General features: G+C 48.2%; 1 protein-coding gene across 2 annotated transcripts in view; it reads left to right on the forward strand.

Annotated features, from left to right (window-relative positions):
* The window catches only part of Igf1r (insulin like growth factor 1 receptor), a 282,230-nt gene that overhangs the window by 264,086 nt on the left and 1,368 nt on the right, over positions 1–16,776 (forward strand). For both annotated transcript variants that reach the window (XM_031386969.1, XM_031386970.1), the window contains exons 20-21: positions 2,759–2,893; positions 10,521–16,776. The exon at positions 10,521–16,776 is cut by the window's right edge and continues 1,368 nt beyond it. In XM_031386969.1, the coding sequence (XP_031242829.1) occupies positions 2,759–2,893; positions 10,521–10,914 (529 nt within the window). In that variant the 3' untranslated portion in view covers positions 10,915–16,776. The remainder of the gene's footprint in view (positions 1–2,758; positions 2,894–10,520) is intronic.

A 16,776-nucleotide genomic window follows, 5' to 3' on the forward strand; every position in this document is an offset into this window, starting at 1 on the left:
GTCCCCCTCCTCGAATGTCAGCAAGTGTCTTGGCTGTCTGCTCGGGAGATCCCGTTGCTGTTGTGTTGCAGAAGTGGCAGTTGTTTATTCCAAGCGCAGATTACCACACAGAGAAACTATCCCAGTAGTGACTGACATCAGTTCTTTAGCCTCGTGAACCTTTCCCGGTCAAGAGCCTTGGATCTTGTTTGGAAGACAGGTGCAAATTGGAAATAGCCTTTGATTATGACCCAGCACAGAGTTGTTTCCCAACTCAAGGATGAGGTCTGTTCTGCAATTAGCCCATCTGAGGTTACATCTTTTCTGTCGAATCCAAGTTCTCTGTTCCACGAGTAGGTGAGGTCTCAGGAGAGGGCACACCTAGGGCCACACTTCCATCTGGTTGTTCTGAGCTTCGTGCTTCTGGAAGCTTGGAGGTCAGCTTGCAGGATAGGAAAACAGATCGAGCACAGACTCATTCTCCCCCAACTCTGGGTAACAGCTGTCGCTACACAACACAGCAAGGGGGGCACAGGGTGCTTCCTGCAGATTTCCTCCACTTTGACTACATAGCCATTATGAACCAATAAGAAAATGTATAAGAAGGAAGGCGTCGGAATCCATTCGGCCAAGTGCTGAGGCACTGACCGCGCTTGGGGTATTTGTTTTCTCAACCCAAGCTTTGAGCATGCAGCTGGGAACAGCAAGGCCACTGGAATGTATAAACCGACTCTCAGTTCTGACTGAACCTCTGCTTGCCGGCGGAATGGCAGTCATCTTAGAATGAATTCACAATCAATAGTAGGTAAAAATCCAAAGAAAAGCTCGAAGAATTTTGTTTGGTGTTGTAGGAGACCTTGGGAGCAAGGTGTGGGGAGGCACCCTGAGGTCGAGCCACACACCCTGAGCATCTGCATTCACCACAGCTGTTATTTGAGCTTCTGGAGAGATGTTCCAGGGACTGTCCCCTCCCTCACAAGGGCAGGAAGGCCGCCCTTAGACGTCTTCGTTCTTCCTGGTTTATACTTTATCTTCTTGTCCACCCTAAGAGCAGACTGATAGGATGGGGTGGGGTGGGGTAGGGTGGGATGGGATGTTGGCAGCAGGGAGTACAGGAGAACAGGGTGCCTGCCGGCAGGAGTTACACTGGAGCTGACATGCTGAGTTTGTGAAGAGTCAAGTAACCAGCAATCTAGATATGGCAGTCAGAGCTCAGGGCCAGGATTGTGACTGAGTGCCTGGAGGCCTGTGGTGCACCAGGGAAAGCATGAGAGACAAGGGAAGTTGGCCTGGAAGAGAATCTTGTCAAGACCAGTTGATAAAAATAGAAAACCACATAAATCACTGCTTGTCTCAGGCTGGGTTTCAGACATGAGGGTGGGCACTGCAGCCTCCAAAGAATGCCTCTGGTGTGGCCACATAGGCTCTAGAAGGCAGATTCCATGGCTAAAACAGACAGGAAACCTGTTTCTCTAAGGCCAGGTCTTTGAAAGGCATAACTGCACTGTATATCTTAGTGACTGCCGGTTCCAAAGGACCTTGGGCCTGATTGCTGAGGTCCTGTTCCCGGCTGATGTTGCTTAGCATCAATTTGTACAAAACCCTTTTGTTCATAGAAGGAAACTGAAGCAGCAAACCAAAAGTTAAGATTCAGTCAGAGGCACCTGCTTCACCTCAGGCCAGGATCCTCAGAGTGCTAAGTGGAAGGTACTCACCTCACGCTCTTTTTGTGAGGCTCAACCCTGCTAGGGTTCCATCCGTGTTGGCTTGCCATGGGCAGCCTTCTTCATTCCAGCCATACAGCCTGATGGTAAGAGCAGACAGGCCAGGGAGAATTTTGCAAAAGCAGGGCTTCTCTCTGAGAAGGTGTGCTCACACTGCAAGCGACAGACAGTGTGGCCATTACCTGTCTGAAGTGTCTGCATGCATGGATATCCTTTAGTTCCGTCTTCTGGGCTGACAGGCAAAACCACACACAGTAGGATTCCTTACTGCTCTGCTTGCTGAGTTCATACCTCAGCCAGCCTCTAGACCAAGGGACTCTGTTATTGCAACACGCCCCCTGGCCAGTGTATCCCACCCCAGTTCCCTTCCTGACGTGGCCGCCTCCCCAGCCATGGCTCCTGAGTTCTGTAGAGGACAGGTTTTCATCTTCCTTGGCCCAAGTCAAGATCCTACGGAACTTTTAGACATCCCAGGCTCAGCTCCCTACCCTACAACCAGCAGATCAGAACTGCTTTGGGGAGCCCAGATACCCATTTGTTTTAAGAACTCTGGTCAGATAGATTCTTCTTTGTGATAGTGTGGAGAACCATTAGCACAGAGATTTCTAAACCGGGATGAAAAGAATCCCTGAAGGAGATAGTTGAGACATTTAACTGTCCCAGGTCATTGGCCAGGCTGGGACCTGGTACTCTGCATTCCTTGCTGAACTAAAGCTAGTTTGGCTTATGTCCAAGTAATTAATGGCTGGGACCAGGCACTGAATGTGTATGTTGTAGGTCGAGCTCTTAAAACTGTGAGAGTTGTTAGAAGCTCCTAACCTTAGCTACCCCAACCCTGCCACCTGGGTTGCAGTAGCCCTACAGGAAGCACTAGCAGTGACAAAGGGGAACAAATGTCCCACACATAGCCGGCTGTCTGTTTTGACATCCACCAAGTGCAGTTGTCACATTGAGGATACTTTTTTCAGTACCCAGAGTCTAAGAAGTGATAGCAAGGAAGGGACATGGTCCTTCCCATCCTTTTCTGAGCTATTCATGTTCTGTTCCCCCTGTAGGTCCTTTGGAGTCGTCCTCTGGGAGATTGCCACACTGGCTGAGCAGCCGTACCAGGGCTTGTCCAACGAGCAAGTTCTTCGTTTCGTCATGGAGGGTGGCCTTCTGGACAAGCCGGACAACTGCCCCGATATGCTGTATGTATTTCCTGAGCCCCATAGGATTAGTAACTCCAGAGCTGTTCCCTTGTTGCTTGTGGGTACAGGAGAGGATTAGAAGGGGGCTTATCTATCCTTGCTCCTGGAGATGAGCTTGTTGGATACGTGACTTTGTGCTACGCCTTAATCTCATCCTGTGTTCCTTGGTGCCCAGTGCTAATTGGCACTTTGCACTATGGAATCTCACCCATCACTACCCCCCCCCCCCATCTCCCATCTCTGAAATAAGGGACGATAACAATCCTGGCTCATCTTTTTCATGCAAAATTTAATTTCTTTTTAAGACAAAAAAGTAACAGTTACTAATGTTGAGCCAGATTTGAAAGCTCTCCCCAAGCCCCTGGAAGGTCTATACAGCATGCTCACACAGAACTTTGTTGTCAAGAGTCACTCTCTTGCACTAGTAGGCTAAACCTCAGATAGCCCCAACACAAGGTCACAAACCATCTGCCGTCATCCTTATCCCTGCGAGCTGCATGGACCTACAGCAAGGTTGAGCTCATCGCTCTTTGGACATACTCCTAGGCACACCCTAGGGGTGTTGGTGAGATGGTTTCCTCCCTCCACTTCCGGTAAAATAACACTCTGCAGTGATTGGTCGTGAGAGTTTTGACTCAATAGCAGTGTACCCGTGGTGCCACATCCACTGCCAGCCAGCGTGGCTTGAGAAACTCCCTGAGATAAACAGCTTACAAGAAGCATTTTACATTGGCTCCCAATGTGGGATTGTAAGTGGGTTCCATTGCTTCTGTGGTGAGGGAGCTGCTATGGTGGAAAGAATGTGTCAGAACGCATATTCTCACTTTGTGGCTTGAAAGTAAAAAAGAACCATTAAAGCAGCAGTTCTCAACCTGTGGGTCGTGACCCCTTACCCTTTCACAGGAGTACCCTGAGACCATTGGAAAACACAGATGTTTCTATTATGCCTCATAACAGTAGCAAATTATAATTATGAAGTAGCAGTAAAAGTAATGCTATAGTTGGGGTCACCACAACATGAGGAACTGTATTAAGGGGACACTGCATTAGGAAGGTTGAGAACCCCTGCATTAAAGGGCTGTAGTCCAAAATCTTGAAGACACCTTTCTAATGACCTGGCAACCTCCTTGGCACTAACTCTCAAAGGTTCCCTGGTGTTGCCAAAACTGGGGACGAGTCTTTCCACATGTGGGCCTCAGTAGAGCATTGAGCATCCAAGTTTCATATGTACTCTCTTGGTTTGTCGTCTAATGTTGGTGGCTCAGTGGATCCGGAGAATGCCCTTCCTGGAATGAGGCTTCAAGGGAGACAAGAAGGTATTCTGATTGGCTCATCAGGTACAGGTTGAGAGCAGTGGACTTGTGTTTGATGTGCACACCTTAAGGCAGGACTCAGCTGTTGTTCTGCATCTCGGGGGGGGTGGTAGGTAAACATCAAAGCAGGTTCCCACTGATATGTCAGGACTCGTAGAGTTTTCTAGAAACACTTCAAAACAGGTTCCGCTCTACTAGTAAAAGAATCCCAGGGGGATTGTCAAGATTTCTTCACTTCTACACAAAAGACACTCAGATCTGCCTACCCCATTGCCTTCTCTTCCTCCATTTGGTGGAAGGCTCACTCACATGGTGCCTTGGATGGTGAGTTGATGCGTGGAGAGGTTGGGCGTACAGGCGGTGGGCAGAACACTCAGAGATGCTAGTGACTGTGCTCAGAATCTTGAGAAACCAAGGTGTGGGCTAGCCTAGTCCCGTGTGAGGCTCCAACAGTTGAAAATGTCATCCCACAGGCTTTCTAATGAAACCTAGGAGGAGCTTGGTGAGGTGACACTAGCTAGCTCAAGGTCTCCAGAAGATTGCTGCTGAACTCTGAGGCAGGGCTTCCAGCAGATGAGGACACTCCTGTGCATGGGTGATTGTGAGGTCAGATTTACTACGGGGCAGTAGGAACAGTGATGGGTCTGTGTAGCGTGAGAGGCCATGGCTTCTCGGTGGACCACTCCATAGACTGAGGGGATTTCTGTAACAGACTGGAGAAGACTTGTGATGCTATGGACCGCATGCTCATTCTTCATTTCTGTCCCTCCACTCTGCTACCGTGATGAAAGCAGATTCAGGAATCAACAAGGATGGAGCCTTTGAGAGAGAGTGTAGCCCCTAACTCCCCTAGTGCTAGGATTGCAGCCTGTACTACTGGTGTCCAACTAAAACTTTATATTGGAATTTGAATTCCTCTCGTTTTCTTACTCCTATTTGGGGTGGGGGACTTGTTTGTTTATATGTTTGATTTTGCCCCAAATGTTTGCAAGTGTAAAAAAGCCCTCTTATTTGGGGGGGCCTTACAAAATTGAATAGGCAGCAGGCCATATTGAGCCACTGGCTTGCCCGTTGCCTGCCATGCCCTGCAGCATCTTCAAGGAGAGCACTGCCACTGTGACCTTTCTAAACTGACCTCCAAAGGCATACAGGATGTAGGAGGCCTACCTAGAGAAGCTCTGGGTTCTGAGTGCTGCTCACAGTGCCCCGTACAGCTTTACTTTGACCGCAGTGGTGCAGCCTCTTTCCTGGAACTCACCCATTGTGAGAATAGTCAGTATTTGGGGCAAAGTTGAAAGCATGGAGTGGGAACATGGCTGCCTCTGAGTCTGCGTAAGGGTGTACCACACCAGCATTGGTTTGGATACTAGAATAAATGGTGTCTCACGAGCCGAGAAATTGTTCAGAAGAACAGGTGTGAGTTTTGTTCCTATGGTTTAGGGCTGATCACAGGAGAGGTATTGTTTTTGTTCTTTTATACTGGGGCAAACATTTGTCTGGGAAACTCATGAGACTCCTGAAGTTGATCCATCTCCAGCTGACTAGATTTTTTTGTATGAATTTAATATGCTTGGGAAGCAGCCACCTGCTATGGGAAAGGCGGTGGACTTCCTGTTCCCAGCATAGAGTGAGGAGGAAGTTTACACATGGAGGTTGCTCTTGGATGCAAAATGATCGATTCAGGAGGCCTTTCTGCTTTGCCATTCAGAACCTTGTTGGCAGATCCGTCTCTTTTCTAAGAAAAGAACAAAGAGAAGGGAGATGAGCTGCTCCTGTAGGGAGTGTGGTGCCCTGATTTGCCGAGATGCTGATGAGAGGGAGTTGTGTTCTGGGAAAAGATTCTTTTGGCACAGTAAATGAATAATACCCTTGAGAGTAGTCTGAAGCCTGTTGGGTCTCACATATAGAGGAAGAGCTTCCATGGTGTGGTTTTGAGGCAGGAGCATCCCTGTCTGGCCATGCTTTGGCCTCGTTATCTGTACACATGAACCAATTTGCTTCAGGAGAAGCCAAGTGTCCAGCCTTGTATATCACAAAGTGTTCTAGTTTTAGAGGAAAGGCTGCTACCAAACACCAGGGTTATCCAGGTCTGAGTGTCAGTGCCATAGCTCAGTTTGAATTGATCTAGCAGATTCTATGAGGCTGGATCAGGGAAGCCTATCATTACCATCTTTACCCCTGGGCTTCAGTGCCTTGGACACAGATGTGTCAGGGAACCCTGCTGAGGTCAGAGGCCAGTCCCAGAGTTCATGGAACCTGGAGATCCTGAAACAGGTTCCAGCCCTGATGCTGCAGAATGGGATGATGATTTAAGCTCAGCCACAAAATTGATACATTTGATCCGGCAGCATCTCCAGAGCTCACATGCCAAGTCTTCAGGATGCAGGATTCAGGAAGGAACTTGAACGATTTATTAGCCAAGCATCACCAGGTCAGATGCAGCTGAGACATACTCAGTGGAATCTGACCGCTTCTGCATTTTTCCTTTCTAGATGCTGGGGATCCTGGACTGGTTTTGTAGAGATAAATTGTTTGAATAGAATCAAAACAGGCAGGTGACAGTGTCTGCCAGGTGATCCCTGGCATCAACTGTGCCAGCAACTAGGCTATATAGCATCCCCATCTAGGTCCCAGCTGAGAAGTAGGCCCTAAAACAGCCTTAGCTGCTTGGAATGCTAGAATGGGACCCACTCAATCCTGTAGGCCCTTCTGAAAGTCTGATCCCTGGTAAAAGTCACCACTACCTGATACAACTGTTGTTGGCAGCAGGGGTACTATGTACATAAGCTCCTGGGTATATTTCAGTTTTTACATAAGCTCCTGGGTATATTTCAGTTTGCCAGTGCCTCACATAAATGGCAGCCTGTCCAGCTCAAGACATGGGGTATGCTTGGGGGCTTAGAAGCCAAGTGAGGGATGGGAATAATAGTGTGCATACTAGGGCAGCACTCACTCCTAGGGAATAGCCAGGTGTGTACCTTCAAAGAGAGACATAATTCTGAAAATCACGGCTCTAGCTCATCAGAGCTGTCCAGTGATTTTAAAATGTACTTTTTAGAGGGAGCATTTTATCAGCTTATTAATCCCAGAGTCTACTGGAGAGTTTTCTTGTGGAAAGAGTATGAAAAAACAAAGTCTTAAATCGCACAGAGCAAAAAAGACTTCCTTTTATGGGCAGCACTGGAAGGGCTGACTCTGGGATGATTTAAAAGAGGCATCACATGGCTTGTTTTTACTGATGTCACCGCATCCGTACCCTGCCCAGGGCACCTTCTCAGCCCCACCCCTGGCCACGGAGTGTGGGGCCAGACCCATCTCATGTTCTTGCCCCCAGTTGCACTTTTCTATTCAGGGATAGGCCTGTCAGCCAGAGAGGAAATTGCAGCCTGGCCACGGAGCTAAGCTCCTTGTGACTGCTTCCCATTCCAATTAATCCTTCGGGAAACGATGGGGATGGGGGAGAACAGGCTTCTTCACCACCTAACCAGAGGAGGGGAGCACACTGCCTGCCTGCTATCTAGGCAAAGTAAACCCTCTCTTGAGATCTGACTGTGGACAGCCAGCAGAGAGCCATCTGCTTGTGGGACCATGGGTCCTCTCACTCAGGCATCTACGGTGAGGCCACATGGTCTGACAGCCTCACTACCTACGTTCAACTCACTCACTGTGAGACTTTAGACAAATGATGAAATGCTTTACTTGGGGCTTTTTCCTTATGTATAAGGATATGTTGTAATCGTTGCAATAAAGAGACATCTCTGGCTCTCGAGGACAGACGTGACTCCCAGGCCCAGAGCTCTCAGTACCTAACTGCAACCTGTGATGTACCACCAGGACCAGTCACTTAGTGCAGGTGAGAATACCTAGTTAGCCTCGTCTTTGGTCCAGTTTATTTGCTTCCGTCGAAGGCATTGGCTACTTTATCAGGATTTTTTTTTCACACCCAGAGGAGTAGGCAGTAAATATGTAGGGTTGCTAGCTAAACAGCATTTGTCTCAACTACTCAACTCACAGAGGAGCTTAGAAACAGCCATGGATGCTGTGTAGAACAGCTCTGCTCCTGTAGAATTCAACTTATAACAGGCTCCAAGCTGCACCTGGCTCGGCTATAACTGGCTAAGCCCCTGGGCCTCCAGAAAGCTTAATTCCCAGAGGTGAACCCTTTTTCAATTTTCCCTTAAGATTATTGTCTTCTACCTGACCTGACTTGACCCTAGGTATTCTAAGGAAGCTGGCCCAATGGGCAGGGGTGTCTTTCTCTCCACAGGCAACTTCATGCCTACCTATGAGCTGCTTTCACAGGCCTTTACCCCTGTGGGATTATTTGCATGGTCCATTGTAAAGAAGTGGAGTGTCCTGGTGGCCCAGTGATCAGCCTGACAGATTGCTAGAGGCCTGCTTAGGGGGCTTTGAGATTCCTATATATTTGAACTTCCATTTGTGGGTTTTAGTGTAAAGTGTGTGTTGAGCCAGGAGTTTTAAAACACAATTTCCTGGAGGAGCATAGGTGGAGAGTGCCTTGGTCTCAAGCCCCTGTGAATGAAAGCTCCTAGGTACCCCTTTCCCTCAGAATCATGACCACCCTGTCCTTGCTTTCTGTCTGTCCATCTGTCAGAGCCCAGGTGTGGTTCTCTACACGGCTTGGGTACCAGAACCATGACTTGACTAGGGTATCAACAGAATGAAAAAAGAATAAGCACTTGGATATAGAAAAGCTGGGGCTGCATGGACTGGGCTCTGGAAGCTCAGTACGTTAAGCGTATATATTTGAACAGAGAGGCAGATTATTGCATGCAGATAAACAAGGAAGCAGGATTATTATATACAACTGAACATGGAGACAGGTTTAGCTCATCTCTGCAGGAGCAGCCTCTGCAGGGAAGGCGTCTTCAGGCTGTAAATTTACAGGGGGAGAATGTGACAGTGGACATGTTCTGCACACACTGTCAGCACTTGTACTCAGACCTCAGGGGAAGGCTTTACGATCTCTCTGAGCATCACTGGGTAGACTTTGCCACTCTCATGGGTCTGGGGCATCGAGGTCCTTCACATGGCCATACACGTGTCGGCAGTGTACACTCAGACCTTCACTTGTTCAGGTTCTCCTCCACTCTACACCCAGGCCTTTCTTGGTCAGGGTGGAAGCTGCATGAGCAGCCTTTCCTCTTGTCTTCTGTCCTGTGTGCCAGCTGGCCCATGTAACTCTCAAGGTTGCAAAGGTTTGCGACCTTGTAGGAGTGATGGAAGCTTCATACTGTTTTTACCTCAGCCTTGTCTGTAGAAGAAACTGGTGCTCAGGGCTTTCCTTGGTTTGTTGGCATCCGACTTGAGGTTTCTATTAGAACTCTGCTTCCTGAGGGGTTTGCAGCCCCTTAGGAGGAACAACAATATGAACTAACTAGTACCCTCGGAGCTCCCAGGGTCTCAACCACCAACCAAGGACTGCACATGGAGGGGTCTGATTGTTCAGGCAGCATGTGTATGGTAGAGGATTGCAAAATTGATCATCAATAGGAGAAGAGGACCTCGGCCCTGTGAAGGTTCTGAGCCCCAGTGTAGGGGAATGCCAGGGCCAGAAAGTGGGAGAGGGTGGGGTGGCAGGCATGGGGAAGGGGGAGGCAACAGGGGTTTGTTTTTGTTGTTTTTGTTTGTTTCTTTGTTTTTTGGAGGGGAAACTGGGAATGGAGAAATTCGCATGTAAATAAAGAAAATATCTAAAATTAAAAAAAAAAAAAAAAAAAGAACTCTGCTTCCAGGCATCCTGGATCTTCAGGGTAGGGTTCTGCCTTCATGGGACATATGCAGTAAACAGGTGCTGGCGTGAGATAGCAAGCTTGGGATATGTGCCCCTTCTGTCTGGCACTCCTTCCACCTCTTCCCTCAGGCCCACTGCACCAGGGACACCCTGGTGCCAGGAAGAAACTTAGAAATAACCTTGGTGTGGGGTACAGAGAATGGTGCCTGTCAGGAAAACTGTGGTTCTCATTAGTGAGAGACAGAGGTTTCCTTCTTCTGGCTAATGCATGGCTAGAAGGGGTGCTTCAGACAGGAAGTAGGTTCTTCTATCTCTTAGCAGTGCTATCATTAATGTTCATGGTGGAATTGGTGAACCAAGACTTGAAGTGAGTTTGGGCTTGGCACTGTGGCTGGGCCTGGGTTCTGGGCAAGATACATGGCAGGATGCCAGAGGCATCCAGATGGGAAGCAGGGAGTGCAGAGGTGGTACAATTGTTCTGGACCTCTCTGACCTGAGTACCTCAGCGAGAGGCCTCTGGAAGCTCACCGATTTCCTCCCCCCCCCTCCCACCTCTTAGGTTTGAACTTATGCGCATGTGCTGGCAGTATAACCCCAAGATGCGACCATCGTTCCTGGAGATCATCGGCAGCATCAAGGATGAGATGGAGCCCAGCTTCCAGGAGGTCTCCTTCTATTACAGTGAGGAGAACAAGCCTCCCGAGCCGGAGGAGCTGGAGATGGAGCTGGAGATGGAGCCCGAGAACATGGAGAGCGTCCCACTGGACCCTTCGGCCTCCTCAGCCTCCCTGCCTCTGCCTGAAAGACACTCAGGACACAAGGCTGAGAATGGCCCCGGCCCTGGTGTGCTGGTTCTCCGTGCCAGTTTTGATGAGAGACAGCCTTACGCTCACATGAACGGGGGACGCGCCAACGAGAGGGCCTTGCCTCTGCCCCAGTCCTCTACCTGCTGATCCTCGGACACCAAGACACATGCAAACAGTAACGTGTGTGTGCCCACTCAGTGGGCGGGAGGGGGAGGGGAGAGCAGGTTGTAACAATCTATTCACAAGCCTCCTGTACCTCAGTGGATCTTCAGAACTGCCATTGCTGCCCACGAGAGACAGCTTCTCTGCAGTAAACACATTTGGGACCTTCCTTTTTTCAATATGCAAGCAGCTTTTTATTTCCCTACCCAAACCCTTAACTGACATGGGCCTCTGCAAACCTTAATGACAACACTTAATAGCAACAGGACACTCGAGAAATGAGTCTCTTCGTTCTCTGCCTTTTTCTCTCCTCTGCCTTCCCCCTCTTTCCTCTCCCCTTCCACTTCCACACTCTCCTTTCTCTCTTTTCTGCTTCACAGTGGAAAACTGTTTGCGAAAGCCCAGCCGGGAAGCCTTTTTTTTTTTTTTTTTTTAAATCAGATTGACTTAATGGCTGTCCCTGGGGCTCCTCATCACCCTGCATATACCTGCCTGACACCATAGGTCTTTACAGAAAAGAAAAAAAAAGAAAAAAAAATTCACACACTGAGATGGAATTTTTTTAACTGTACCTTTAACCTTTTTTAGGGTCACCCAAAAATGTCAAAGGGCCATTGTTCATCTGTGGCTATCATTTTCATGCTGCCATTTTTGCCAAAATCCTGTTTTCAGTTTGGTTTTTCTCTCACGCCTATACTCCCTGCGCTGATTTCCCTCTGTCTAGAGGCATGGGATGAACCGTGGCGTCTAGTTGATAATAGCATTTGAGAGACACATTGCCAAGGCCTCCACTGTGCCCGGCTCTCCCAAGTCTCATTGTGTCTCCTGAGTCTCATTGTGTGATGACTAGGTTACCGTTTGGGAGAACTGAACAAGATGGAACTCGCTCTCCTTGAAGAAGGGGAAAGTGGAACTGGTTCTCCACCCCTACCCCAGCCACGGCACCCCAAGAATTCTGGAGGAAATGGCTATGGGCAAGCCTGAAGGTCAGGCCGTGGGTCAAGGTGGTCCTCATACCAGCCTCGTCCCCCTCCCCAGGCTCCTTCCTGGCCCCCCTAAGGGCCACACATGTGAAAGAAAGGGTTCCAGGGGCTTGGCCCAGCTGTGGGTACAGGTGTGCAAGGAAGGGATTCAGACCCGCGGCAGCATGGAGCAGCCCAGGCAGTGGATCCAAGCAGTCTAAACTTTTACATGGTCTGTTACTAGGACTTCTTCATGGGTCTCTCAGTTCTATGTTAGACCGTGAAACATTTGCATACACATTGTCTTTAATGTCAGTTTTATAACTTTTTTACAGTTCAGATACTCATCTATACGTCTGTACAGGAAAAGAAAAGCTGCTATTTTTTTTTGTTCTTTATCTTTGTGGATTTAATCTATGAAACTTTCAGGTCTACCCCTTCTTCCTTTCCGCTCACTCCAAGAAACTTCCTATGCTTATCACTAGAGTGTGGTCTTTCTTCCTCTTCTCCAGCAACTCATGCTTCTAGAACATAACTCGCCATGAACTGTTTGATGCCTTTTTCATAAATACATCTCCCTTCCCCTGCTCCCTGCAGCCCCATTCGTTATCCTCTAACCCATATGCTCTGTGAGCACAGTCGCTGGTAAGGGAGTGGGAAGGATGGGAGGCCAGAGCTCACATACTCCTGGGCCCTACTCTCTCCTTTCCTCACCTCCCTGCACACAGCATTGGAGAGTCTGTTACAGTGCAAGGCATGCCACAAACTCAGGTCAGAAACAAAAAGGCTAAAAATCCCACACATCCTGGTTTAGTGTTTCTAGTCCCTGTTGTTGAAAGTCACACTTTGCTTTCTCTCCTTGCTTTGATTCACACACACACACACACACACACACACACACACACCAATTTGGGGGTACAATAGCAGTTTTAACTGCATACAGTAGCCATTGGATTATTACTATTTTTTAAATGAATATTTGATCCTTCTATCCCACAAAAAAATAAATAGCTACTGAGTCCCCAGGGTACAACAGAGCTGGCCCAGTGGCCCATCTGCCACCTCCTTCACTAGGCAGACCTATCTGTCTTTAGAACCAGCTTGTCTGAAGGGGTGGCCTCCCTGTGAGCAGGATGTTAAACACCAACACCCCATGGCCAGGAGCAGCAACTTGTATGAGTTCTAAAGCCCACTCCTGGGTCAGAAGGTCGAAGGCGGAGCAGAGCTGACCCTACAGTGTCCCTAGAGCCTCTTGCTTTTCCTCCTTAACCAGAATCTCGGAGCTCTGGGCCTGGGGGTGTTGGAGGTATCCTGTTTTTGTTTCAGTTTAGCTAGCACTTCTTACCAGAGCAGTGACAGCATGAGAGATGCTGCTGGGTGGAAATATTTAAATTAGGAGTAGGAAAAATGTTGGAAGATGATGGTTGCAGTTGTGACTGGAGATTAAACGTAGAAAGGCAAGCCCGGAGCTCCTCTGGCTTGTCTGTAGTTTCGGGCTCATGGCTCTCCCTAGCCTCTGCCCCACAGTGTTTCCCCTTAACAAAGAGAAAAGGAGGAGGGGGAAAACTTATTCAGAAGGTATTTCATGTAGGAGTTTTAACTTATTTTGTGATACCTGTTTTAATCACTGTAGAGAAGCCCCCATTATGAATTTAAATGCTGAGGGAAAGTTGTATGCCTCTCTGTGTATGTGTGTATTAGATGGGACAGTTTTTGGTTTTTTGGGGGGAGGGGTTGTTTTTCAAACATTTTATCTACCTCACTCTTGTTTTTCATTGTGTGTGTGTTTGTGTGTGTGTGTGTATGTATGTGTGTGTATATATATATATATATATATATAATACATCTCACACTTCTCAGTACCTGACAGTAGGCCAATGATACTGGTAACCTCATCCACTCCACAGGCCACATACCCAGGTGAAGCAGAGAGGGGCTAGGCTGGATTCTGGGGTCAAAGCAACACTAATTCAGTCAGCCTCTTCCCGCTCTGTCTCCAAAAGCCCACCTTTCCTAGGGCAACTCTGGTCTTTCTCCTCACCTGGTTCCCTACTTTCAACCCAGCAACCACCATGAGCACAGAGCATGCCAGTGGAGGAGGTGTCACCGGCCCGTCCTCAGCTGGCTGTCTTTGGAACAGAACTTTATATACAGATTGAATGACTAGCAAATTCTATCCCTAAGAAAGCAGGTACTCCCAGGTTTTGAGGGCAGGAGGCACCCCACACATAGGTTGTCTGAGTGTGCACATATCAGGGTGCCCTGTTGGCCCCTCAGCTGCTCCTCTGAGACCTGCACTGCGGCAGGGGCATGCCACCATTGCTCTCTTGGCATTGGTTCCTCTTAGAGGTACAGCTGTCAGGGAGCTCCCCCTTCCCCCCTGCTTCTGACAGAAGGCCAGTATAATAAAGGGGGCAAGACCAGAGCCTGCACCCCCTGCAGGCTGCTGTCCTTCCCTCCTCTTCCCAGCCCCCCCAACCCCCCCAGGGCTAAACAAGGACTGACCAAATCTTGAGGCTGGAAGGCCAGTGGTTGGCACCTAGCCTTCCCCGTGCTCTGCCTCTGTCCACCCATCCGTCTGCTGCTCACAGGTGGACAGTGCAATCCTCAACTCCAGCAGCTGCTCTTAACAGGCCCTGGGGACTTCAGCTGGGAAACATGGTGGCTGATCTATTTCCCCCAAGTGTGGAGAACTGCTTAACACATCAGTTAAGCTCAGGAGTCCTTTGCCTCCTGCCAGAATGCTGCCCTTTCTCTGGGTTCCTAGATGCTCACAGGGTCACTGGGAGATACTGTTTGATCAGGGTTTTCTTCTATACTGTAGGTGACTCTGGTATAGTGGCCTCTCCTCTCTTGCACATAACCTGCCGGTTTTCCACAACTGGATTTCTACAGCTCATTCAATTGATTTTAAGGGTTTTTTTTTTTCCTTCTTATTTTTGAAACTGTCCGAGTTGTTGGTGTTCTTTTGTTTTGAGTGGGTGTTTTGTTTTTTGTTTTTTTTTTTTTAAGTAGAGAGATGGCACCATCAGCGTAGTGTCCGTCATAAACAAATGCTCCAGAAACACTTCAATAAAAAGAAAAAGTCAGCTTGTATGAGGCGCGGTCATTCTGCTGGACCGACCCGCCCTGACTATTGCAAGGCATCGTATCCACAGTTCTAACCTGACCTCATTCTGATGTTTCCTGCCTCTTCCTGATTTTTCTCTTTATATGCTTCAAGTAATTCTACCAAGCTGAGTCGTGGCCTTTTTCACGCACCCTCCCTCTTCTGACAGGAGCTCACACTGCTTGAAGTAACATGAACCACTGAGGCACAGCATACAGGTGATGTGAACGTCCAGGTGTTCCCCCACACAGCCCTTCCTGAGTCGTGGAGATACAGTTGAACCTGAGATGTATGAGGCCCACGCTTCCCCATCTCCTTTCAGGAATCTCCTAACAATGGATTCCTAGTTGGGATGAGGCTTGCTTTCTCTTTGAGATATAAAAGACTGACTGTTCAAGGCCATTGCTGGTCTCTCCTTCCTGCCTGTTTCTTATGACTCGGGACAATTCAATGGTAGGAAAAGCAGCTTCATAAAGTAGAAAAGTGATCGTGGTGAGATGAGCAGATGGCGGAGTGGCATACAGGAGTGTTTTAAGGGTGGGCTGACAGATGGATGAGCTCTGTACGGTGCCAGTCTGAACTCCCGGAGCCTCGGCCTTAGCAGCCACTTCTGTTGGCAGTGGCTGTAGCTGAGGCAAGCAAGCAGTGGTGGCAAGGTCACACTGAGTTCATGTGCATGAGAAGTCTAGGATGCTTACCCAAGGTCCTCTGTTGTCATTGTTGGGTCCTCTGAGAGTGGCCACACAGTACTGAAGGCAACTCCTTTTCCAAACATTGGCATCCTGAAGGAGACATGAGCACCCCATCAAAATGCTTTGGCCCATTTTAGCAGTAATGAATTTACAGTTTGGGGTTTTTTTTGTTGTTGTTGTTTTGTTTTGTTTTTAATGTTACTTTTACGTCTGTCTGATGTCGTTTCATTTCCTGGGCTAAGCAGCTGCATTGGGAGACCTGGACCAGAGAGATCCACTCCTTAAGAACCAGTGATGATGGTCCAACTTTATCAGTCCACTTTGAACTAGGTGGTGGTACAAGTGAGAACTTGAAGACAGGATGTCTGTTTAAAGTTGAACCTCTCTTGCCAGAGACGCTGAAGATACAGAACTTGGACAGGCCAGGGGTCTTTGCTTTGGGCTTCCAACTTGGATGACCAGTTGGTAATTTAGAGAAACGAACATTCCTTGGTGGGATGACAGAGTGATGATACAGTAGGCAACCATGGTAACGGGCATCGTGACATGATGGGAATTGCTGACAGAGGGTAAAGGGCCTGGAAGAAGCATGGACCATATTTGGACTTGATGGTGTCTGAAGGCGTCAGAGCACGTGGAGGCTGTGGAGGCTGTGGGCATTTGGTTTCAAATAAGAAACTTGGCATCCTGCTCTGGAAACATCTAGAGCTAAGTCACGTGTTGAAGAACTTAGACTCTATCATGCTCATCTGATGAGTTGTCAGTCTGGGGCCTGACGTTAGGGATTTTATCTTTGTTTCTGTGAGAACTTCATAATCACTGATTTGTGTGTCCACATTTGTGTCTGCCATCTTTCCAGTAAAACATTCTTTAAATTACTCATTATCGTTTCCAATAGGGCTTCTAAGTCCAGTAGATTACGGGTAGTCGCTGACGAAGGTCTGGTTTACAAGAACTAATTAAATGTTTCATTGCATTTTTGTAAGAACATAGAATAATTTTATAAAATGTTTGTAGTTTATAATTGCCGAAAATAATTTAAAAACACTTTTTTTCTCTCTGTGTGCAAAAATATGTGTTTGTG

Source organism: Mastomys coucha, unplaced genomic scaffold (genome assembly GCF_008632895.1).
Source record: "Mastomys coucha isolate ucsf_1 unplaced genomic scaffold, UCSF_Mcou_1 pScaffold21, whole genome shotgun sequence".
Taxonomy (NCBI): Eukaryota; Metazoa; Chordata; class Mammalia; order Rodentia; family Muridae; genus Mastomys; species Mastomys coucha.